Here is a 24496-nt window from a genome sequence, read left to right as displayed (position 1 = left end):
AATCAACATCAGCTCTTTCAGTCCTACAGCTCCATTACATGAAATCTGTCTGTCCGTTTGGCAGGCAGCATATTAGTACTCTTTACTCTGAGGCTGTGATACTGACTACAGAAATGAGATATGGCTATTTGGTAACACTAGTACATTCCAATTAAAACAATCTGGATAATGTGTATATTCTTTAGCATGCGGATAGCTTGCATCTTCAATTAACAGGCTTTGAGGGTGCACTTTACTCTCTTGCACAAAGGGGACAGCCCAGCAAAGAACTCTGTGCTTTTATTTCATAGTCCTCCCTTGCCATAGGTAGTGTGTTATTTCAGGCCAACTAACAGAATTGGGGGAAAAAATAGATACCCCAGTCCTTCTTCCCCATTTTGGTGGGGCTGCTGTCTCATCTGGGTTCCTAAGCCCATTCATCTCCCACAGAGGGCACTCTTGGAACGATCTATTCCAGTTTCAAGCCATGTAGCTGAAGGTACGTGGAAGTGGTACAAGTGAGAGCAGTGAGGCCTCTTGCTCTCCTTTTGACTCCCCCACTGTTCCCAAGGTCAAAGCTGAGAGCATCCTCCACTTTGTGTAATGCCTGACAGGAAAGGCACTGAAAACAAGAAAATACTTCTTTTGCTCCTTCTGACCCCAGCTGCCCTTGTTTTATCCCTAGTTTGACAGGTGATGCAGCCATTCTCACAATCTACATGCATGTTTATTTCTAAAATGACAATGAGAATAGCAAAACTTACTGCTTGTTCTTTCGGTTTCTTTGTACTTCTTGTTTTGGTGTTGTAATCAACAAACAGCTATAGCTCATGATCTGCTTGACAAGGAACAGGACAGTCCCAATGCCAAAGAAATTAGACCAATTTAACATTTTCACATCATTACCTCAAGTTACAACTTCGGCATTTTATAAACACTTAAGCAAAAATGGATTTAGCTTCTGAATTTATTGAACATTCAGGCTGGTTGGTGTAAAAGGTAAGAGATTAGGTTTATAGTACAGTTTTTACACTTCTGTGAGTAGCAATGACAATTCCTCTGTATGGCTTTTACTTTGACCTGTATATTCCATCCCACCCCAAAAGAAAGCAATTAGCTATAGGTTCTTCAGTCAAAACCAAAGAAAAACTGTTTGAGTTAGTTCCATGCTTCATATAGTAACTCTGCAATTATAGGAAATTCTGCTTCTAAAGAACTCTGGGGTTTTTTTCCTTGCAAACCTTTTTTCCCCTCCAACTGTTCACACAGGCTTGGTGTCAGCCTGGTTTTAGTAACTCCAGTCAGTGAAAGGTTATGCCTCCCTCAGTCAACAGAAGTTCTCTGTAGAGTAACACAGATCACAAGAGAATAAAAGAGTTTTTATGTATTTCAAAATACATAAACAAAATATATGCATTTGCCATTCTAGAGACTTCAGTAATTACTGAGTGATTAAGTAGCTTACACTCTATGCTCTAGAAATAGCAACTGCAGCATTATGAAGAGAGTGAAAATGACCTACTGTGTGCAAGAGATGATGCAGCTGCTTAACTGTCAGCATGTAATCCATATAGCAATGAGTAGAGCATTTTCCAGGAGCTCAAAAGCAGATAATTATCTGTGATTTCCCTTCACCTCAGAGTTAGTGTTCTACACAAATTCATGTCAGGCTGTGCAGTGCTTTCCCTGCAAGTGTCACATTAGGCCTTCTTGGTGTATCTGCCATGGTTCTCTATGCTGTACTGAACAGATAATCAGTAAATACCTATTCAGTAGGTTAACTGAGAATGTACTTGTTCCATAGGGTACACAGATGAGGAACACTACCAGGGTTAATGTGGTTTAACCTGCATCTTTATTAGAAGTTTTGCAGATTATATGCTTGAAATGACTTAATGAATCATACATTATTCCTAGCCACACCTCAACAAGGTGCCTCTGAAGTAATTTTAAAATAAGTGCTGCAAAAAAGGTTGAATGCTGATGCTCAGCTGTGATAAAACTTTTTCAGGAAGGGTGTTAGTGTGAGGTAGCAATCAACTCAAACAGGCACATGGCAGATTATGTTTCCCTGACTTCAAGAACAGAAAAATTGTCAAGAGAAGGAAAAATAAAACAGAGTACATTGTTTCATTACTTTATCTGTACCTTTAATAAAATCTTTAGATGATATATGCAAGTTACATAAATAATTGTCAGAATAAATAATTTTTAACTTAAGTATCTCTCACAGTCTATTTGGGATGCTCAGGGAAACTAACCACACACTTTAGCTTTTGCTAACTAAGCCAAATTCTGTAAAGAAGGCAAAATTACATGAGGCAGCCTTAGGAGGCCAAAATGAGTTTTCTTATTCTGAAATCCTTTCCTTGGTCTTTGTCCACCTGCCAGCTCTGGCATTCATCAGGCTCTTGCTGAGTGGGATAATTCATTAACGTGGACAAAAATTAACTTCCCTCTCTCAGGGCTAGTGAGTTAAGTTCATTCATTAAAAGACCTAACAGGCATTAGCATTACCACCAAAGCAAAATGGACCTTGAAAGCAAACAGGTAGGGCAAGGAAAGTAGCTCAACCTACATGAGACAAAAATAATCTATGGTCATATAAGATGTTACAGGCTCCAGCTTCCTGGAAAAAAAGTTTCAGGCATTTTAAGGTTGCAGAAAATCTTGGATCAATCTTGGATTACTTTTGTGAAGACAAATTATGAGCCAAGAGTCAACATTTCAAAAGTAGACCCAGACTAGTATGTTTGTCCAGGATCAAAACCAAGTTTGATGGTATTATGTGTGCTTGGTATTAACAGCAGAATAGAAATATAGCTGAAAGAAGAATTACAGTGGAAGTACTAAGCAAATAATACAAAGAGCACAGTAAATACCAAACCTGAAATGTAAAACGATGAAGATGAGACAAAGAAGAGCAACAAATGCCCACATGGCTCTTGCACATGAATAAAAGCCTGGTGCAATTCAGTGGTAAAGGCATATTAAAGTTCAAACCAATTTTTACATCAGAAATGCAAACCATCTCACAAACCCCACGTTTTTATACCTTACTAGCATTTTAACAATAATTGAGGAAAACAGCCATTAATATAGGAAATTTCCATAGCAGATGCAGCCAGATTAGCAAAATTAACAAAAAAGCAGAAACAAGGAACAGCCAACAGTTTTTTTCCCATTAACATTTCTGTTGTTTATATCAAGAACTGGCTGATACATACAAAGTTGCTCTGAGTGGGTACCTGAACAGCCTGAGTTCAAAAGGAGAGGAGACAGCTATCTTCTCAGGAAGGTCTTGAAATCATGTAATTTTCATCATAATTGATGGGGTATATGTATAAACATAAGCCTATGAAAAAGCAAAGACCAATGTCCCATCCAATGGCTGGCTACTCTAAGACAGATGACAGTACTCATTTACATCCAAGCAAACACAAAATCAGAAAACAGACTGAGGTAGTGGGGAATGCTCCAGACTGATGAGTATTTGCATTTCTCTTAATATGAACTGCAAGAACTAAATCCCCAGGAAATGCACTGATAACCTGATCAAAGTGCAGCTTGCTGGCAATGGTAGGAACATAAGGGGAATGATTCTGGCTCAAAGGGACTGACATTGAAACCAGCATCCCCCTTGTTTCCCCATGGGCATCTCCACTTGCAACTTGGACTGCCATTCTACAACAGTGCATATTTTATGAAGATCAGGAAAAACCCCTACTCCCTGTGTTGTGGGAGGCATAGCAACAGAGGGGCACTAACTAATTGTGCAGTCACAAGAACTCCCATGCTACTTTAACGAAGGGTTTTTCTTAACACTGCTTAACCTCAGGAGCATCACTTAATAGTGATAACATTGTTAAGTTAACACTAAACCAGTGATAACCTTGGAGGATATCAATGAAAATGCACAGACTGATCTTATGGCACCAAAAATAAAATCTACCTTGACTAAGGGACATCATTACTACTGGCATTTAGTACTTAAAGATGCTCTACCAGCTTAGCAGATGAAGGGGAAATATCCCAGCCTCTTCCGACTCCCAAATACATCAAGAACAGCTCTCACAATCCTGTTTATCCTAAGTGAAGAGCAACAATGTGGGCCTTTCCAGATATGCCTTCAGCACATGCTTTAAATGCTGCCATCAAACACCTTGAAGGCAGAAGAGGGAGATGCATGGCCTCTTGTAACCTGGGAAAAGAAAGCTGGACCAACTGTTCCCTTCTTGCCCATTTGTGGTTTAAATGGTCTGCAACTGGAAAACATCCATGTACCTACTCCTAATGATGGCACATGCCACAAGATATAGAATTAGACTAAATACTGGGGTGAATTGCCAGAATGAAAAAAAGGAGCAATGACATAGCAGAAATCCCAAATGGTAGAAAAGCTTTATACAAACAGTAAGAAAAGCTACTTCATTATGGAAGTCTGATTGTACAGAACTGTTTACATCCAGCAAGAGAACAGAAATGAAATGGCACTAAGTGCACTTTGCATTGTGTTGCAGTTACAATATCCTAATAGGCACAAGGATACATTTCACAGTAAGACTAGGAGATTCTCCTGACAACAATCATCTTTTCAATGCTTTCCCCTATTCAACATTAACTGCAACAGTGCTTAGAAACTTCCAAGGCATGGCACAAAATAAATGTAATTTGCTGCAGATAGTATTTTCACATAACACATTAAAAACTTACAGGCCTACTAAGCACTGCAAGTAATGTAAAAGGAATAACAATTCTCTTTGATTAACATTAAAGACACCTTTCACCAACTTTAAGCTATTCAGTTCTCACAACCAATTCCATTCAGTGAAAAGCCTATTATTCAGTGTCTAATCAAAGATTTCTCCTCAGCATGCAGATAAAAGGGACAGGCTATCATCCATAACTACATAATATTTCAGCCTGAAAGTAGTCATCCCCAATTTTGCCATGTTTGATCACTTTCAGAAAGATATTAAGGCTGCCCAGGGAAGACATTACAGCAACCTTCTTCAGTGAGCCAAGATCATAGCTCTCCCTGTTTTCCAGGTACAGTAAATGAACACCTGCATAAAACTATCCTTTAGCCATCAGAAGCCAAGCACCTCTGTCCATTTCAGAGTATGACTGAGCTAACACACAGCTTATAGCACCAGTCCTACCTTTGATCCAAACCATTACCTTGCTACCCCAAGGCAAAGCTTAATATACCTGTGAATACTAAGGGAACTGAACCTGATTAAAGCCAGCCCAGGGAAGAAAAAAAATCAAACATCTCTGCTTACATTTTATTAACATTTATATATATATATATATTTATACTTTATATATATATCTCTGAGCAGAGAACTTTGTTACTTATCAGCCCTACCCCTAAATCTTGGTCTCAGTCCCAGTTCTATTTTGGTATGTCTATAATTTTAAAGCTCTATTTAAGCAATTAACAAAACGGAAGTGGTATTGTAGCTTGTAAAACAAGATACTGTACTTTGTTTTAAGAAAAAAAATTACAGCTCTTGTCTCTTTGGAGAGATACAGAACATGCCTCCAGACAGCAATTCAGGATAGGAATGAAATATGAATTATGAATAAAGTCTTGGAGAAGCCCCTCAATTATAAGCAGAGATTAAAGAGACCAGCATCAATTATGGTGTCCTAAAGTTACCTGGTATGAATCCCTTTCCATTTCTAATAGCAGCTCATTATGTTGCTATTTGCAGTTACATATATGAGCTCTAATGCATAGATTTAAGTTTCTAGCTACAGAATGTTTGACAATTTCAAAATCTAAAACCAGATGAGCAAAATTACTCACTACAGAGCTGGAATCAGCAGCAAATTTACACTTCATTGATGTGATGAAATCTTTTCTCTAAGTTACTGCAAAATCTTTATCAAGTCACAATTTCAGACTGAGCATGTCTTATTTGCATATGAAATAGTATCTTTCATAATTCACATTCCCCTGAAAATATCCACAGAAGCTGGATAGGATATTCACTCTAGGACATAGTAAACTGCTCCCCCTGATCTTCACAAGTCAAACTTAGAAATATCACACAATTTTATGTGAATTGTGGTTGAAGTAATGTCTTTTTTTTTAACACAAATTTTGGTTTACAAGAGCATTGTTTAAAATGCATAATATACACATGTCAACCTGATTTAATTTAACACAGAATTTCAACCAAAATCCTTTCATAGCCTGGTTAGGGGCATGAGAATTTTAGGTATGAAATAATGCCTGTGATTCTGTCAAGACTATTACCCTTAGGTTCAAAACATGTTTTAGTTCTTGTACATCTGCTTTAACAAAGTCAACTGTAAGCAGTTACAGTTAAGACTTTAGAGATAATAAGGTATATATTTCAAAACTCAATGACTAGTTATTTTTAACAGTAATTTTTGTAACATGGCTACAAGAGGAAGTTTTACATAAGACTGATTATCACAACTCTCCATCTGGTTACTCTCCTGTTTTCAAAAGACACACAGAAGTCAATTTCTTAATTTTCAGTTTCTTTGAACATTTTGCTCAGCTGTTGAACTAGTGCTACAAGCTCAGGGTTTCCCCCAAGTGATTCAATTTGCTTATAGGCTTCAGATTCAAGCTGTTTCAATGTATTCCGAGTGTACTCAAAGGAACCAACATTTTCAAGGTAATGTACACAGTATTTTTTTATGTCTATGTTCTCTGTCCTTTGACGTAAAATGTTTTGCACCTGAGTACTTTCAGGTCTCGACCAAATTGCATGAATGGTTGGGAATGAGAACTTGCCCTCAGTTAAGTCTTCACAAAAACTCTTGTTCTCGCTATATTCTTTGGAGTGCAAGTTGGCATAGTCATCTCTTATTTGGAAGAAGAGACCAAGTGTGTTAAGGAGCGGCTTTAGGTCCTTTTTATAATTTGAGAAGAGCTGCATGAGACCCACAGCTAATCCGAAGAGCCCGCCTGTCTTTTGCAGTACCATGGCTTTATACTCAGCCTCTGTAGGACAGGTGTACGTGTCCCTCCAGTAAATATCCAAGCCTTGACCTTTATGGAGTTCCAGAAGTTGACGAGTAAAAACTTTAACAGCATCTGGATGATCAAGGGTTAAAACCTTCTCTAAGCCAAGAAAATAAACATAATTAGCACAGTTGATTACAGATGGAATTCCATAGATACTGTGTGCCACTGGAAAGCCCCGTCGTAACTTTGAGTTATCTTCAATATCATCCACAAGGAGGCTTGCATTGTGCAACATCTCTGTCACTTCAATGATAACCTATGACAAGAAGAGACAAGTGTTAAGTCTGTCACTGTAATTTAACCATGACTTTTGTGAGACTATACTTAAAATGGATAATGTTTAAAATAACTATATTCTCTATCACTGAGGTTCCTCTTCAGGCAACTTGCCTTTACTGTTAGCACAGATTTATGCTTCTCTTCAGCATCCAGTTTGCTCTAAGCCCTGGATCACATAGTCTTATGTGTAATGTTTTCAGATTCAAAGTTACTCCCTGAAGTGCTTCCACTTGCATGATCTTCTTCACTGTTGCTACAGTTCTAAAAGAAGCTATCGGCTAGGAGTCATGGAATAGCTGTTATTAGAAACATGACTAGGGGAAAATAAAATAAACAGTGTTTTTAAATGTTTAGATTTACAAACCTGAAATCTCCCAAAGTCAGTTCTTGAGAGTGGCAGGTATCATCCATGATCACATTTCTCTTGTGAACCATGTTTTGATAAGTGGAGAGTTCATGTTTCTTTTCCCACACTTTTTGTGGTTATATTCAGTAATGAGCTCTTAAAGGACAGACTATTCCCTCTGAAACATCATTTGGAAAATTCTTGGCAGAAAGACAACAGCCACAATTTCTTTTGAGAAGCTTCCTACACTCTGCTTGTTACTAGGTAGACCAGTATCACACAGTACCTGAGGTGTGCAATAAACTGTTCACAACATTAGGCTTGTAGCTGACTACATTTGAGTAGAACAGAACCTTAACAACTCATCAAAAAATGAAGAGCTTTAACACTATATGCTGCTTCTATTCCACAGCTGCCATGCAAGCAACAGGTATATTCAGGACCTGCTTAAATAGAAATAAATTTAAGCACATAAAACTGCACACTGTATAAACTCATTGCAAAACACATCTGATTAAGATATTATTTTATAGCTAATGAACCAATTATACTCCTTAGCTACAACCATTGCATTCAGTCAAAATTTATCAAAACAACTGTTAAAAAACACTAAAACAACCATAAAATGGCAGCAAATATCCAGTATGGTCCTATTTGGTGAGTGCTGTAGGACAAAATAAAGACTTTGCTGTAAGCATTTTCTTGAGCACCAAGCCACCTGGTGTCCAGTGAACATTATTCCAAAGATTAAAACTCAAACCCCAGGAATTTAATCCCTTTCCCAAGACACAATTGCAAGAACAGCCTATTTAAACACTCATGAAATCAAAGGATAGAGTACTTACTGAAGGCAACTTTACACATCTATTTGTTTGAATATACTTTTGGTCCATTATCTCATTGTCAGTACTATCAGGAACATTTCCCTGTGTTCTGTGAGTTCACTGGATATGCCTACTCTAGGATTTCTCTTGCTGACCTATTTCATATCACGGGCAGTTTCACGACCTCTTGCAGCTTCCATAGGTAAGGTTTAAAGGAAACCGTGTTTCCTGACTCTGTTTCTATCAAATTACCTTGTGAGCTTAAGATAGTGTCAAAAGGGCTTCCAAGGTGAAGGAAAGGTGTGAAACACTTCAGATATCAGAAAAAGATTATTTTAGAAGACATCAGGAAGTAGCCTGAGGAAATGAAAAGACTGGTCTCCATAATGAAAGCTGAAGACCCAGTAGAGAGTGCTATGTTTTCTTACAACCTACACCTATATAATCAGTATCTGCTGCACTATCAGTCCAACACACAGGTTTCTTCCATCTTATTGCAACAACTTTAGAACTTGCTTGACTCTTGCTAGGCCATTTCAGGGCCTTTTCAGGGAGAAGTTCACCTGACAAACCCAGTGTTCTCTAATTCGAGAAGCTGAAGTGTTTCAGTGCAGCACCAAAAGGAATTCACTAAGTGTTGGGAGAAAAGATCACTTGGTTGGGGCAAAAAGTGAAACAGTGGCAGTTAACAGTAAAATAAACTACCAAGGAACCTCAATTGTAGTAGCCTCAATGGTATAATCTAAATATACTACACAAAGACAAATAATCTAAGGTAAGAAAAAAGCCCCAGAAAGAATACCAGAATTCAAATTTTTAATAAAGGAAATACAAATAGCTGGAAATTAATCAGGCTGTTAGACACAAGGGACATCTTATAGAGATCATGAGAGAGGTCAAAAAGATGACCAGAGGTGGTCCTCCAGACTTCAACCATCCTTAGTTAAAATGCACAGAAGCTGCAATAATTGCATCATGATGAAGACTAAAAGATGACAGGATCTTGTTTTTTCCTGCCACTTAACCAACTTCAGTAGTAAAGGAGACATTAAAGCATTGGTTTTCTTCATAAAGACAATCAAAACAAGTGGTCCAAGTTTTCAATAGCAGTTACATGATCATCAGTTTGAAGTGACAGAACTGGTAACTTCTGTTCACACAGAGGCACTGCAGCTTCATTTTATTATTAGCACTAAACAAAAATGGACCACAATGTCATGGGTGCCCAGCAAAAGAGCAGGAAGCAACAGTCAGATTGCGACATAAAAACCTGCTAGTTGAATAGAATTGAAGGTTTTGTTATAATGAGAGGGGGTCAGCCTGTCAGCAAAGACAGGCCTTGGGAAGCTGCAGAAACCCCATCACCAGATTTTCAAAACTCAACTGGGCTCCCAGAAGCCATAAGCAGCTACAGAGCAAGCTCCGCCTTAAGTACAGGGTTGTCCTAGATAACTTCCAGAGGCTTATTCCAATCTGAATTCTGATCTGTGATTTTAGATTAAACCCATACATGCAATACACAGGTTGCTATATTATTTGTTTTCTTTGGATGTTTGTCTGAGCACAAGGGTAAGATGTGTCTAGCTGAAAGAATAAATTTTGCTAGACAGTTACACAAATAGGCTGAAAAATGGAAGAGTTCCTAGATTATGAAATGCAGTCTCTTAAACCACTCAAATCACTTTGCTGCTTCAGAGCTATGCACTGCCACTTTTAAGCCACCCCAAAAATGACTCCTTCACAAATGCTAAAGAATACTTCTGCCTACAATTAATGAAATTAACAAAAGACCAGCTGGGTGTCGAAAACCACAACCAATTATATCAATTCCTGATATTGGTTTGGACAGAAAATATTTTGCACACTCTGTAGCAGTTTAACAAAACTGCAGTCTAACCTAAAAAGGCAGGTAACATTTCATTTGAAAAGGCACAGTGTTTAAATACACAGCCATGCATCTTGCACACTTTGTCCAAAAGAAAAGACAATGAGAATTCCTAGACAATCCTTCCCATTAGAAAGTAAGGACTGCAGACTAAATGATACATCCCTCTCAGTTTTAGGTTTTTAAAGTTGATTTAATTGCTGCCTTTGATATTCTCGTATCAAAATCTCAATATTTTATTTTCAAACACTATATTTGTGAAGTCTACCAGGTAGTTGTCTAGCTTGTTTTGTAAGTTATTAAAAACTCAGTGTTAAAAACTGAGTTAAGTGGGTAACAATGATAGCTACTTATCTACAACTTCAAATGGAAGGAAGTAACTATTCCAGTAAGACATGGAAATAATTTCTTCAGTGTTGCATCACAGTAAAAGTTTTGCATTGAAGTTGTTTTCCTGAAAGTTCACTTCATATTCAGAAATTAGTGAATTTAAGATTTCTGATAATTTATGCTATGCAAGAAAATAATCTGTTACCAACGGTCTTGGAAGGAAAAAAAAATTTAAAACAATTTAAAAATACAGTACCTGTATTTTATCTTCCGGAACATTCAGCCAGTGATTAAAGGCCTGTGACAGTTTGGTTCTCACTTGCTTACCTACAATAAAAATATTATAGGCATTTATAAAAATAATAGAGTTCATAATTAGGCACAACAGTTTGTCTTAGCAACTAGAGCTGATTCGAGACCCGATTAAAAAACTCATCAGTGTGACGACACAAAAGTGGAAAATACATCAGTGCATGGCTTGTTTCCTCATTCAATAAACACCAAGTAGCAGCAGTTTCAGTTTTAAACACTTCTCAGGAGTATTTAAAGCACCTATTTACAGGTTACTATATTTAGTTTTCACAATTTAATTAGTAAGGGATCCCGACCATGTTGGTAGCCTGTACAGATCAGCTAGTTTGCAGGGCATGTTAATTTTAAGATTAAAAAGTTTCAATTATGATTCATTCTTAGTTGAAAGTATGGGCATTTGTTGAATAGCTATTTCTGTCAATTTTTAGGTCTTTCTCCTGTAGTATTATTCTTTACTTGTTACTGTAAATTTGTAAAACAGGAAAGTGACATTTCATATACTTACTAAATAACACTAAAAAATCTGAACAGAACATTTTGAACAGAATAGAACTTTCCAAGAATTCAGATATTTATCTTATGCCTCGGAAATCTACCTACAAATAGGATTTGGTCTGCTTTGGTAAAATCTACTTTGTTGGAGCCAGGCGGTCATCCTGTTTCATAGCAATTAAAGACAACATCAAATGACCAAGTTTAGTATTAAATCATGTTGTTTTGTTCAATCCAGATACTTTCTACATGACAGAGTGAATTTCAATAGAAGCTAACCGTATGCCTATGCATTACTGATGTCTATTTTTTTAGTAATTTGCTGGTTTTCATGTATAAATATCTATTCAGCATCTAGTCATGTTCAATATGAAATAAAGTTATCCCCTATCCACACTGAAACAATTCTGCTCTGAACTTTGAGAAGCTCAGCTATGTATAATATCTTGGAATAACTGCAAGACAAGTTTACAAAAACAGCTTTGTATATTTGTATATATAGCTCACATAAACAAGCATTTGGAAAAAGCTTTAAATAAACTTCAAAGCAAGTGCAACATAGATACCTATGGAACCCATATTACTTGACTCAAGATGTATTGAGACATAACTGAGATATTCTGCAATACTAGTCCTCATGTTGATAATTCCATCTTGCCCATAGCACCAAAGAAAAGTCAACATTTGAATCTCTCCCTAAGGCTTCTCTGTGACTGTGTAGCCAGAGTATACAGAATAATAAGTATGGGTAAATTCACTTGCAGTGATAGACCCTGGAGAAACTGGACTGAAAAATTTTCCCCTCCTAATTAAGCCCCCACCAGGTAAGCAACAGCTTTGTGGGTTGGGCTCTGTAGCAATGGTGATAACCTTCCTCCCTGGATCATAAGTCTGCACTTTTTGTCTCAGTTCTCAATGATTTCCACAGCTTCCTGTCACCACTATCTTCTGGTTCTCACTAGACAACATTAACAAAATTGTCCTTTTTTCCCCCAGGAGCTCTGTCCTCTGTTTCTGCCACATGTGAATAGGCATTCTTACCTGGACATACACTGCCATTGGCTTGTTTTCTCCATTTTTGTTGTCTGTGCTTGGTTTTAAACACTAACAGTTTTCTGCAGAACGGAAGGATTGTTTTGTCTCCCCTTGAGAATAACTGTTATAAATATTTGCCAAACTGTATGGCTTACCAGTTAAGGATTAACAAGTATTTCACCACATTCATAACGAAAATCAGTCAGAGAATATTACATTAAGGAACTGTACCTAATCTATACCTTATCTATAGCTGTTTATTCTCTTCTAACTTGGATACAGACAACACCTGCTTTTTTTTATACTAGGCAGCTAATCCTGTTTTTCTGAATGTATTTCCTAGAAAATACACTTAAAGAATGCTGGATGTTCAGTAACAAGCATTATTTCATCATGAGGAACTTGACTACTAGCACACACTCTAAATGGATTATAACATGCACAAAGAATTAAGTCACTTTAGTTCCTTGGTACAGGCAGCATTTGAATTGTTAGACTTGTCTACCCTGAGTAGCAAGGTTTCCTAGACACCGACTACTCAAGGAAAAACCACTACCTGTATAGTGAGACATCTATTTTTCCTTTTATAGATGCAGATTTGCTTGTCTTCTAAAGGAACATTATGGCTACATAAATGCTATTTTATCTGATTCTGAAGTCACTCTTACCCAGTCTATGCAATAGTACAGCAATTTTCTGTACACAATTTATGCCTGCAGCAATATTGTGGTGGCAAAAGACCAAACTCCTCCAATACCTGTCTCTAAAGCCTGGATGCAGAAGATTCCATTCCTTGCCACATCCCTCCTCTCCCCAAACTAGACAAGACAACAATACAGGGACACTAGGACATTAAAAGGAGCACTGCCAGAATTATCCAGTTTCTTCACTGTCGCATTCCACTGCTCTGTAATTATTCTAAGCAGGCTACTGTAAAATGGAAGAATAGAGGTCTAACACCCCAAATTAGAAGCTCTACCAACTGTATAGAGCTATAATAATAGACATTACTGCACCAAGCTTTTATCAAAGCTCTGCTGAATGCATTTGGTTTAATCTGCCTAAGATCCCAAATTAATACCCAAATCAAACAGCAACTATGGAAAGCTTTTCTCCTTAGTAATGCTGGGTGGAAAAGGTGAGAAAAACACTGAGAAATTCCTTCTACAGCTGAGAATGTTAAAGCTTTATCCTCCAAACAAATATCAAGTTAGATTGAAGATATTGTATTGAGGACATTCCCTCCTCCTCTTCAGATGAGATGCTTCTCATCTAAAGGAAAAAAATGGAAAAAAATCAGCCAACTTACTCTTTATATACATACTTGTTCTTATCATAGGGCACAGACCCAAAAACTACAGACCTCCATTCTGGACAGGCTCCTGGTTAGGGCTTCTTCACTTCTGCTGTATTCAAGTAAGCATAAATTTTGCCCTTAAGGCAGCACCCCACTTACAGAGAAGGCTTATGAAAGGGCTAGAACAGCATGGGAAAGAGCAGAGGGACTATTAACCTAGCCCCCATTACAGCTAATTCAACTCATTAGCCCATCAGAGAACACAGCTTTTTGCTAGGTTAGCTTTCTGCCAGCTTTATGTACTGAGTCAGCTCCTGCAGTGGATCTGCCACAATCAGTACAAGGTGAGCAGGAGATGCTGAGGGTCAGGGGAAGGGGCACTGCCCTTCTGGAGGAAGAAAGCTCTTGTATTACCTGAGCTGTACTGTACACTTGCACGTTTAGCTGCATCCTCTGATAGATTAAAACTAAATGGATAAATTCTCCAGGCAGACCTCTCCCAGCAGCTACAAGAACACTACAAACAGCATAAGTGAACTGCATGAAGAGAAGCAGAGAGCAATCACATACACTTTTAACCTGTGCAGCTACTTGTGATTGAGGTCATTGACAGAATTCTCTAGCATAACTCCTCTGCTCAAAATAGGGTTAACTAGCCCAGTATTGTGATTCTGATTTGTGCCTTGCTGCTTCTCACAATACTGAATGTCACTATCCCATGGTCACTGCAACTGAGGCTGCCTCCAGCCTGTCCTAACCACTTTTCCCTTCTTTTTAAGTGGAAGCCAAGCATAATGACTTCCTACATCAGCACTGTGGTCACCTGTGTTAGCAAGAGGTCATAAATTCATTCCAGAGACCTCCTGGACTGCCTGTGTCCTGCTGTGATGTTTCTTCTACCACACTGTGAGGTAACTGAAGTCTCTCATAAGAATCAGCACCTGTAAATATGAAGCATTTTGCAGTTGTCTGAGGGTTTCATCTGCTTCCTCTCTCTTAGGGGGTCTGTAGCAAACTCCCACTATAATGTCACTCCTATTGATCTGCGCTCAAAATTTAACCCATAAGCTCTCAACAGGCTCATCTGACTGAAGGTAAAACTCCATGCAATTCAACTGTTCTTTCACATAAAATATAACTCCCATTCCTAGCTACCTCAGATTGTCTTCCTAGGCCATCCACATGCATCCATTGCAGCACTCTGGCTGTGTGTTTATACCACAATAAAATTGTTGCCCTACAGCTGCATCCAAACTCTACCTTCTCCCTTTTACTCCCAATAATGTATGCAACTGTATAAATGCGTACTTCAGAGAAGCATCCAGTCCTGCAGATGCCCAAAAAAAGCAAGAGCTTGCCCTATCAAGTTCTTTTGTACTTCCGTTTTGGAGTGCTGGGATGATTTGCCTTCAGATCTGATCTGTAGATTACCAAGTGTCTTGTTCAAATCAGCCTATACACTTTGTTTGCAAGTTCACTAATTCCTTACTTGACTGTGTGCAGTCATTTTCTTTTACTATAATCTCTACTTTTGCCCTTACTTGGACAGGTGGATGCTATCTCCTCCAGGTAGTCCTTGCTCTGCAAAGGAGGTCTCAAGCTGTAAGAGCCAAAGCTCTGCTATCAGCATGAGCTGTGAAATTAACTGGCTGTAAACAGGCAGTATGTTTATCCCCCGATGGTGAGAAGGGGGTGAGGATCACAGAGAAGACCCACTTGGCTTCCTGTGGCCTTGGTCCTCATTCCAAAGGCCACATAGTCTTGCTTGATAAGCTTCAGGCATCCCTGTGCTATACCCGTTAGCGTTCAAGTAGAAGAGCTGTAAGGTTAAGTATTTTAAGCTGTAAGGTTAAGTATTTAAAGGTGAAACACACCTTGGCAATCCTCCCTCACATCCCTATCAGGAGTATCTAGAAGCAGCAAACCTCCCTAAAACAAAACCACAAGGCTCTATTCCCTACAGGAGTCAATCTCTCCACTATCTGCTCAGTCTCACCACTTGCTGCTGCCCTAGGTGCTGCTGTATAAAACCATAGAATCATTCAGGTTATAAAAGGCCCATAAAGAGCTTCCAGCCATGTGTCTTCTTCCAGTGCACTGAACCTATTTGGCAATTGCACATCTGTTCAAGGAACAGGAATCTCTCTCCTGGTGTCAGAGGCCAACAGCCTTCAGCATTGCGGGAGTATCCATCTCCCAACCTGATAAGCAGAGACTATTTCTGCCCTTCTGTCAATACACCTGGAGGTTTCAGATTCTTCAATCTGTAGAGTCTTGTAATTTTTGTTATTTATGATGCTGTGCAAGCCTGCTGACCCCCTTCCACCATTCCTTTGCTTGGTGACATAGGTTTTCCACAACTACACAGCCTTAGGAGCAGGGACATCACTCGATTCCAGCTAGTGGGTGCCCCCCAGGCATCCCTGCAGCTCACAGTCCAGAGAGGTGCAGCCTCCCTCAGGAACTTGGCCCAAGGAGAGGCCTCTGATCTGCCAAGGGTAGTTGTGCCAGTGGTAGGGATCATGGCTTGTGGTGCTTAACTCCTTCACCAGGCTGATCAAGTTCAACAACTCAGCAGAAAAAGCTGAACAACAAAGCCAGTCTTCACTGTTTAGCTTGCTAAACAAGAGCAGGAAAGACTGCAGCCAAGACCAGCAGGACAAGAATGGGAAGATGCACAGTCATGAATGGGATCAGAATCTGCCCCTTTCAACAGCAAGCTATTAACCATATCAGTTTTATGACAACTGAAATTCTATATACTCCTTTGTGCTGCAGTATCAGCTACTGCTGTTAACTCAGACTCTTAAAAATAAAAGATTCGCCATGTGTGTGAATTAAGACATTTTTGGAACAAACCTCAACAGAATCTTTGGAAGTCAGTCCTGCACTTTATGATACTAAGTGACAAAATTCTAGATTAAGCAGAACATTGCTAAAAACTAGTACGGCAATGTTCCACTCCAATGAAATTTTACAAGAAAAGTTACTGTTTCAGAATCTATGTTTTTCTCCCAAGCAATAATTTCTGCTCAAGAAGGAATAAACATTAATTGCCACACTACACATTAATTACCATACTAGTAGTTAAAATAGCACCATACTAAAAATCCCTTAAACCTAGTAGCTTCCCTATCCTGTTTGAAGTCAAAGAAATATACAAGGTTACTTTAAGTATCACCCGGAGAGTGTTGCCACCAAAAGTCTTATTTCAGCAACGGGAAACAGAGTAATCAATTTCCTCTACTAAGTGGTTAAGACTTCGCAGTTATAAAAATTGTGTTCTTACACTATTGACAACATTACCAGGCTTTTTCCCTTCCCTGCTACCAAACTGATTACAGTTATACAATCCCTTTTTATGCAAACAAACTTTGATATGTATCTACATTCATTCAACCATAGGTTACTAAACTGCTTGGAGAGTGTAACTAGTGTTTCAAGATAAGGAACTGGACTACTGTAGAGTAATAGTGTACATATTTGACACTCAGCAAGCTTTCTGCAAAGCCCCTCCGAGCTCAAACTGATCCAACACAGAAACAGCTTCTTGTTCCTGTCTCCCTGCCTGCTCACTAACAAGACAAGAGATTAACCAGGCAAGTTTTTAACAGGTTAGGTGATTGATACTACCTAACAATTTGATTAGCAGGCTCAGAACTGGCACAAGTTAAGCAGCAGGAGAACACTGCCAGAGGCTAAGAGAATAGAATGAAACTGCCTCTTTCAACAAGAGCCTCTTGTATTAGCTCAGGCATCTCATTTGAGCTCCACTCTAGGCAGAAACAGCATCTGTAAGCTCAATTTTTCCACCCTTACTGAGCACTGGTGCTCACATTGACTCCAAGATTCACACATGTAACTGGCTCCCACTGATCTGTACTTGGCATAGCTGACCTTAGGCAAAGCCAGTGCTTCAAACACAGTAAACACAGTTTGTTTATGACCCCTCACTGCTTCACCTGTTCCTCAGTACACGCTTCCCACAGGTACACCACTTTCACTTGCCTAGTTTAATGGAAGTTTTCTCTTCTGAATCACACCACCACTACTGCACAGAGAGCAGTGTACCTTATCTCTTGCCTTCCCCAAAATATACACTAAATTAACAAAATGGACATGGTAAAGGGGACTATCAGATTTATGATTCTTTAGCAGGACAGGATATAACACACCTGTACTGTCAGCGAGTGTAGTGTTACATAAGCCACCAGTAGAGAGTTATTACAGTTGAACTCACAAAGCAAAGGAATTTAGCCACAGGAATCAAGGTGGGAAGGGTAAACATACTGCAGATGCATCATTTAAAGTGAAAGGTAACTGAAGAGCTTTTAGTCAAGCACTTTTGCCTATAGAAGATTTATTGGGTGTTGTATATTTCATACTAGGAAGCTAAGCTTTTCTTCCTAGTGTCTACAATAGCTTTAAAAACATTTAGCAACTAAAGATGCAGAGGTGTTGCAACGTTCCTTGGTTAATGAGATAATCTAATAATATAAAAAGTAGATTTAAAGATTATGTTTGAGGAAAGCAAATTTTTTCAGGACCAGGGCTTAGAAAGCTCTCTGTAGTATCACAGACTCACTCCCAAGGTAGTTCTCTAGAAAGACCACCACCCAGTTCAACATAGCCAGAAGGAGTACACATGAGGAAATGGGAAACAAGCCTCCTGGCATTAAAAAGGCATGCAACTGCCAAATTCTTTCCTTTTCTTAGTTTTCAGCTTGGTGCTAACTGCCAAGTCAAATGAAATCACTAATGTTGGCAAGAAAATCATGGATATTTGTAGAGGTTAATAATGAAATTAATTATACTCAGGTATAATGAATGAGGACTCTGAGGACCCACCCTACTGATATACAGCTCTTGCTAGAGATGTGCAAAAGCCATTTAGTACTCTGCCTGTCTAGGCAGAAGGTCTTCTACCCTGATCAGATATAATTTTGATCAGAAATATTTCCTTAATATTTACCCAAATTTTCTATCTTCCTTAACTCCTTCAGCAGGCAATATAAGCTGGACAGAGGGCAACCAGGCATTTATGCAGTAGTTCCAATGTCAAAGTTGTTCTGCCACTATTTTTATAAAATTAGTCACTTTGATAACCTGAATGGTCTTTCTTACACTTTAGGTGTACAAATAAAAGTCAAAGCAATGTGATTGTTTAGTCAAAGAGGCTTCCAAGGGGCATATCCATACAGCAGCTTGCTTTCAAACTGCCTCCTGAATTCTGCTACATTGTGCAAGACTGAAAACTTCATGTGAATGTATTGCTGGTGACCTGATAGTACCCAAGGACTGGCTGAACCTCTGACAGGTGAAACAAGCCATGAATAGGGACAGCTGAAACTGGCCATAAGAACACCTGTCTCTACAGGCACCAAGGAGAATAAATTACACGAGAGGAACAGGTTAATGAAAACCCCCAAAAAACAACCCAGAACAAAACCAAACAAAAAACAAAACAAAACAACCCAAAAAATCTCCCAAAGAACCCTAACCAAACAAAAACCCTTCAAACACCACCCCTCCCCCTCAACCAAAAGAAAACCCACAACCCACTGAATTCAGTACAGGAAGCAACTAAAGAACAAAATATTGTCAGCCCTGAGTTTAAAACCAGGATCAAGTCTTCAGTACCTGCCTTTATCCATTTTTAAAAGCATAAAGTCAGCTACTCTGGAGAACAGAGTAACTGCAATGTTACTTACTACAACTGCAATATTAATGTGGCAATATTACTACAGACACAAGAGTATTGTAATCTCACAAATAAAGGTGGTTTTAAAGAGGAAGAAAAGAACAAGTAAAATAGAAACACTGAAAAGTATTGCCTTTTATTATCCTTAAATCCACAAATCAAGAATAGAAAAACTTCTTGGCTTGCGCATCCCAAGACAAAAGTTGCTATAAAAACAATTTTGATACTTAAAACAACACAGTACAAAGAAACTTGCCTGGTAGTTGAAGCAAATATTGGTATGGCTCTAGGATTCTTTTAGATGTTTCATCCATCCCATCCATTTCTTTCTTTCCTAAGACGTAGTTCACTGTTAAAGAGAGTGTTATTAACACTAATTAGATTTAAAAATGTGTAAGTAAGCAGTAGATGCATACAACTAAAATGTCAGCTGACTTACAGGTTAAATGCAAATATTCCAATTTTGTGCATGACACCTTCAGTATACAAAAGGTTTCCCTATGTCATTTACCAAGGAAACACATATAATACATGCTAAATACAGTTTAATTAATCATGAAGCTAAAGCCAACTCCTAGACTTTGATTACTATTTTGTATGTAGTAGATTGCTTAGGCGATGAAGTATTTAAAACTTTACCATTCAAAGCTCCACTGCAAATCTTTAAAGACACTCATACAAAACCTCACACAATTTATCTGCTAAATGCTTTCTCCATACATCAGACATTTCAAAAGTGGAAATGTCTAAGAGCACAAAATATACCTCAGACCAAGGCAACCTAAAGAAGAAGAATACTAGCTTCAGTCTTTGGATATAATTCCTCAATCTTTTGTTATAAGTCAAAATAGAAATACACAATTTTTCTACCACTGTTCAAACATACTGACAGCTCTACACACTTTCCCACACACCATAAAATGTAATAGACTCTTATGAATAATCTTTTAGGATCCAGGGCCTGCAGAGCTCAACAATTTTCCATTGATTAGCTTCAAGTCACATACTTCAGGTCACCTCCATCTGCATTTTTTTTCAAACTGTTTTCTGTGATAGATTTATTATCCTTTCACCTCTACCCTTCCTTACTGCACTGCAGATGTAGCAACCCAAAACAATTCTTCTCAGGTAGTTTTAAGACAGGAACTGCAGCAGTAGCATTAAGTCTCATGCTACTTCAGCATCACTTTTCAGATACTTTGCTAGTATCCTGCAAAGGATTTATTTCTTTCCTGCTGGAGGAAGTGAATAGTTATGTAAATTAATGTCCCAATTTTGGCTAGACTAGAGCTAATTTTCCTCCTAGTAGCTGCTGCAGTGCTGTGCTTTGGGCTCTGTGTGAGAATACTGTTGATAACACACTGATGTTTCGGCTGTTGCTAAATAATGCTCACTGTAAGTGAAGCAGTTTTCAGTTTCCCAAGCTCTGCCATGGAGCAGGTGCACAGGAAGCTGGGAGAGTATAGCTCAGTCTGTCCTGTCTATTCCCATTCCCACCTTCCACACCCAGAAGCATTTGTACCAGTCTGTACTTGAGGAACTGATTTTCCAAGTTTAGGTATAGATCAACTCCTTTATTTGCTTCACTCTATGTGTTCATCAAATGTATTGGCACTTCAGGAGCAAGAAAGGCTAGGTAACCAAATATAGTTGTCAACAAATCACTCATAAGGATGCACCTTTTCGGAAAGCTTTGCATATTTTCTTGGCAGTGATGCCGTGATAAGAAGTACAGCCTCTCCATCCTATCCATGTGCCAGCACAACTAGAGGCCAGGCCACACACTAATCAAAATCAGATCTGACACCCTTGACTCCTTATTTTGTTGTCAGCTTGTTGCTGTAACTGAGGTGCTTTCAACCAGCACTGCCACTGAGAGGCAGCTGTCAAACTGTACCCTTATATATAAAGAGTAAGTCTCAAAGGCCTTCAGTGAGGAGGTAAAATCAAACACTTTCAGAGTCTACCCCAGATGTTTTAAGCAGAAAGAATCTGGTGGAGATAGATATAAGGATATACTATCAACCTAACAACTCCCCTGTGACTATTACTTGTCAAAAAGCCACACAGACGGTGACAGAATTGAAAGTGCACAGCTACCCAGCTAGGCTGAGGAGATGTTAGCATTGCAAGTGCTCTCCTAGAAAAGCTCTTCTTTAGAAGTAAATGTTAAAGCTCCTCCTCTTCCCTCAGGGACTTAGGTCTCTTGCTCATCTACAAGGGAGCAAGCCAACATTCAGAATCCTCAACTAACTTGAAATTCATTAGTATTGTACAGCATCAACCTAAATATTTGCATCTTTCTGCACAAAACTAATAGGAGTTCACTTGAAATACTAAATCAACAGAAAATTAGTCAGGTACTTCTGCCACAAGTACAGAGATTCTTACTTTCTTTTTTCTTTTAATAAAAGGCAAAAAAGATCTAATGAACAAAAGTAACAAATCTCAAATCAATATAATTAAAATTTTCTATACTACTATTTTACCATTAAATGAAATTCTAGGTAAATCCCCACCAGGGATTTACCAAGGGAAAAAAAAAAGTCTGATTATTCATCAGACAGCTACACATTTAACACACCCACTGGCACACAAACAGTGAACAGCACCTACCCCAAACTTACACATAGAAGGGGACCCTTGATAAAGGAACATGTAAATGAAATTCATTACAAAAGCCTCTAAGCAAAAATACCATGATACCACATGTGTAATATTATTGCTCTTTGCACAAAATTATCACATACAGCACACTTGGGAAATGTCTGACATTAAGGGTTTCCTGCTGAGGTGACTGACCGATTTGTTATGGAAGTTACCCTTCTCAGTCATTTACACACAAGATCTCAAGTCACCATACCCCACTAAAAAGTAAAAGCCAGCAGTTAAACAATAAATGAAAGGCTACCAGAAGCCTTTTGTTAGTGAAAGTGTAAGAATTGATTACATTCATAGGATTAAAGCAGTTAAGGCCATTTTACCTTATAAACCAGCACACAAACTTGCTGCATTTCAATTCATATGCATGACAAAGTTAGTTTTCCAGTTATTTCTTATATCTTCACATAGGCAAGAAGAACAGCCACACACAACAGAGAGCCCAAACAGCTGCCTTTTGGACTGCATCAGAGCTTATCTCTGATGACCTTTTTGAAAACACACATGACACGAAGATAAGATGGTGACGTGGGCCTCCATAATGTGGAGCTACTCTAAAGGTATACTTGAAGCTGTGATCTGTGTCTAGAACCTTTCTAGAGAGGATGAAAGTTGATGATTAATGATGATTAATTCCAGGCCAAATGTCAAGAAAAAGTTTCCCTTTGGAATTTTGCAAAACAGCTTCTCATGCTACTCTGTTCCATTACACTCTGCAGACCTTTCTTCCCCTCCTCCCAAACAGGGAGAATAGTCTGAAATAGTCCAGGTTAAATATACAGATGGTATTTTAAAAAGTATCATCATCTCAGGGACTGCAGTCATAGTGTAATTACAGCGAAAATAAGAGACAACTACCAAAAAAGCAAAGAGCTCCAGTATAAAATGAGCCATTCAGAAGGTTCTCAAATCAGCTCCATCACAGAATTTAGTGCACTGAGACACTAGCTTCGTTGCAACCAGCGGGGGAGAAGTCGTCCCAGACAGGGGAAGCAACTAGGAGTGAAAAGCAAAGTTTCAAAAAGAATACACAGAAAACATAGTGAATGAATATCTACTGCTTCAAACAGAGACTACCAGAAGTCTTAATCCAAATGCCACTGGGGCACCAGTCCACATTCCCACTCTAATTAGCAGAGTCCTGTTTATAACCCCTCCCAGGCTGACACCTAACAACACCTCGCATTCAAGCTGTGGGCGGGCAAGCTTCCCGCAGGTGGAAGGGCAGTGGCAGACCACACATTCTCCCCGAAGATGCAGCTGAGTAAACAATAGCGTTCCATAGTGCCACTCCAACACTAACGTCAGAACAACACGAGCACCCCTGTGACCGTGGTTCCGTTTTAATGGGGATTTCCAAGAAAAATTGAGCAGGAATGCTGCAGAAGCCCGAGAACAATACCTTGGCCGCCGAAGTCGCGGCCCGCAGACAGGGAGGGTCTCTGAGCTGCGGCCTGACCCGCACACAGAACATGAGTCGGCAAAACCCGCGGCCGCAGCTGGAGCGCTGCGCTCAAACTCACATTTCACAGAGAACATGAAGCTGCTGCCGCCAAACTCCCTCCACAGCCGGACCGACGGAAATAAGGTTCCTTTTTTTCGGAGTTCAACGCGACAGACGCAGCCTCCTCAGCTGCCTCCAGAACCCCAGGACGAGCGGGCCCAGCTCTTCAGCGCCATTTTAGGAGATCGAGAGCCGAGGACGCATCGCTCCCCCCGCCCGCCGTCCACCCCCATTTTCTGATCGGCGCTGTCGGGCTCAGCCGCCAGGGAGGGCCGGGAAGCGCCGCCCGCCGCCAGCTAGCGCAGCCCCGGCCCCGGAGCGCTCTGTCAGTCACTCCGCCCGCCACGGCGACCGCCAGCACCGCCCAGCACTACCGGCGGCCCCCTTTCCCCCAGCCCCTTCCCAGGCAGCCTACAAGCACCTCCTGGGCGGGGCGGCCGCAGAACACGCTCCCCTGCAGCCGGGGTCGAACCAGCCCCTCAGAGAGGGGCGCCCCCCTCTCTCTCCGCCGCCCGGATCCCAATGTTCCCCCCCAACCCACAGCCAGCCAACAGGGCAACCGACCTCACCTCGCCTCGCTGCCGCCGTCGTCTCCTCCTCCTCCGCCGCCGCCGGCGGCAGCTGAAACCCCGCCCCTGAGCAGCCGCCGCTCCGGGAGTGGCGGTGCTGGCGACGGCAGAGCCCAGAGCGGAGCGCCGCCCCCCTCCCTCCTTCCGCCCCGCCGGGCGCCACCTTCCCCTCCTGGGGGGAAAATGCGCCACCGAGCGCCCCCCGCGCACGCGCAAGCTCCGCCCCCTCGGCTCGTTAGCCTTCTCCGGAGTGCCCCGCCCCCCGTGCGC

The 24496-nt window shown here is 40.0% G+C and overlaps 2 protein-coding genes across 5 annotated transcripts in view; both read right to left on the bottom strand.

Moving 5' to 3' along the window:
- The window catches only part of TBCE (tubulin folding cofactor E), a 49716-nt gene extending 25473 nt beyond the window's left edge, over positions 1–24243 (bottom strand). Inside the window, exon 1 of the mRNA XM_059469705.1 lies at positions 24227–24243. The gene's annotated coding sequence lies outside the window, so the exon portion shown is untranslated. The remainder of the gene's footprint in view (positions 1–24226) is intronic.
- On the bottom strand, positions 1816–24365 carry GGPS1 (geranylgeranyl diphosphate synthase 1). 4 transcript variants are annotated; one of them, XM_059469709.1, is made up of 4 exons: positions 24227–24365; positions 19749–19841; positions 10912–10982; positions 1816–7247 (listed from the first exon to the last, which is right to left on the bottom strand). In XM_059469709.1, exons 2-4 carry the CDS (start codon positions 19813–19815, stop codon positions 6486–6488), a joined length of 900 nt encoding a protein of 299 aa, XP_059325692.1. In that variant the 5' UTR covers positions 19816–19841; positions 24227–24365; the 3' UTR covers positions 1816–6485. The 4 variants fall into 4 exon arrangements, with proteins under 4 accessions (XP_059325692.1, XP_059325694.1, XP_059325691.1 ...); XM_059469711.1 differs by lacking the exon at positions 24227–24365 and adding an exon at positions 23556–23968; XM_059469708.1 differs by lacking the exon at positions 24227–24365 and adding an exon at positions 23677–23968.
- Between the last annotated feature and the right edge of the window lie 131 nt (positions 24366–24496).

This window comes from Ammospiza nelsoni, chromosome 3 (genome assembly GCF_027579445.1).
Source record: "Ammospiza nelsoni isolate bAmmNel1 chromosome 3, bAmmNel1.pri, whole genome shotgun sequence".
In the NCBI taxonomy this organism is placed as follows: domain Eukaryota; kingdom Metazoa; phylum Chordata; class Aves; order Passeriformes; family Passerellidae; genus Ammospiza; species Ammospiza nelsoni.
This window is presented reverse-complemented; position numbering and strand designations above follow the sequence as displayed.

What these genes read in the sequence shown, in the direction of transcription:
- GGPS1 (XM_059469708.1), bottom strand. An exon ending in ATATTTGCTTCAACTACCAG is followed by an intron (nt 10,983 to 19,748) that starts GCAAGTTTCTTT and finishes TTTTTATTGTAG; the next exon opens with GTAAGCAAGTGAGAACCAAA. An exon ending in TTCCGGAAGATAAAATACAG is followed by an intron (nt 7,248 to 10,911) that starts GTACTGTATTTT and finishes TTCTTGTCATAG; the next exon opens with GTTATCATTGAAGTGACAGA.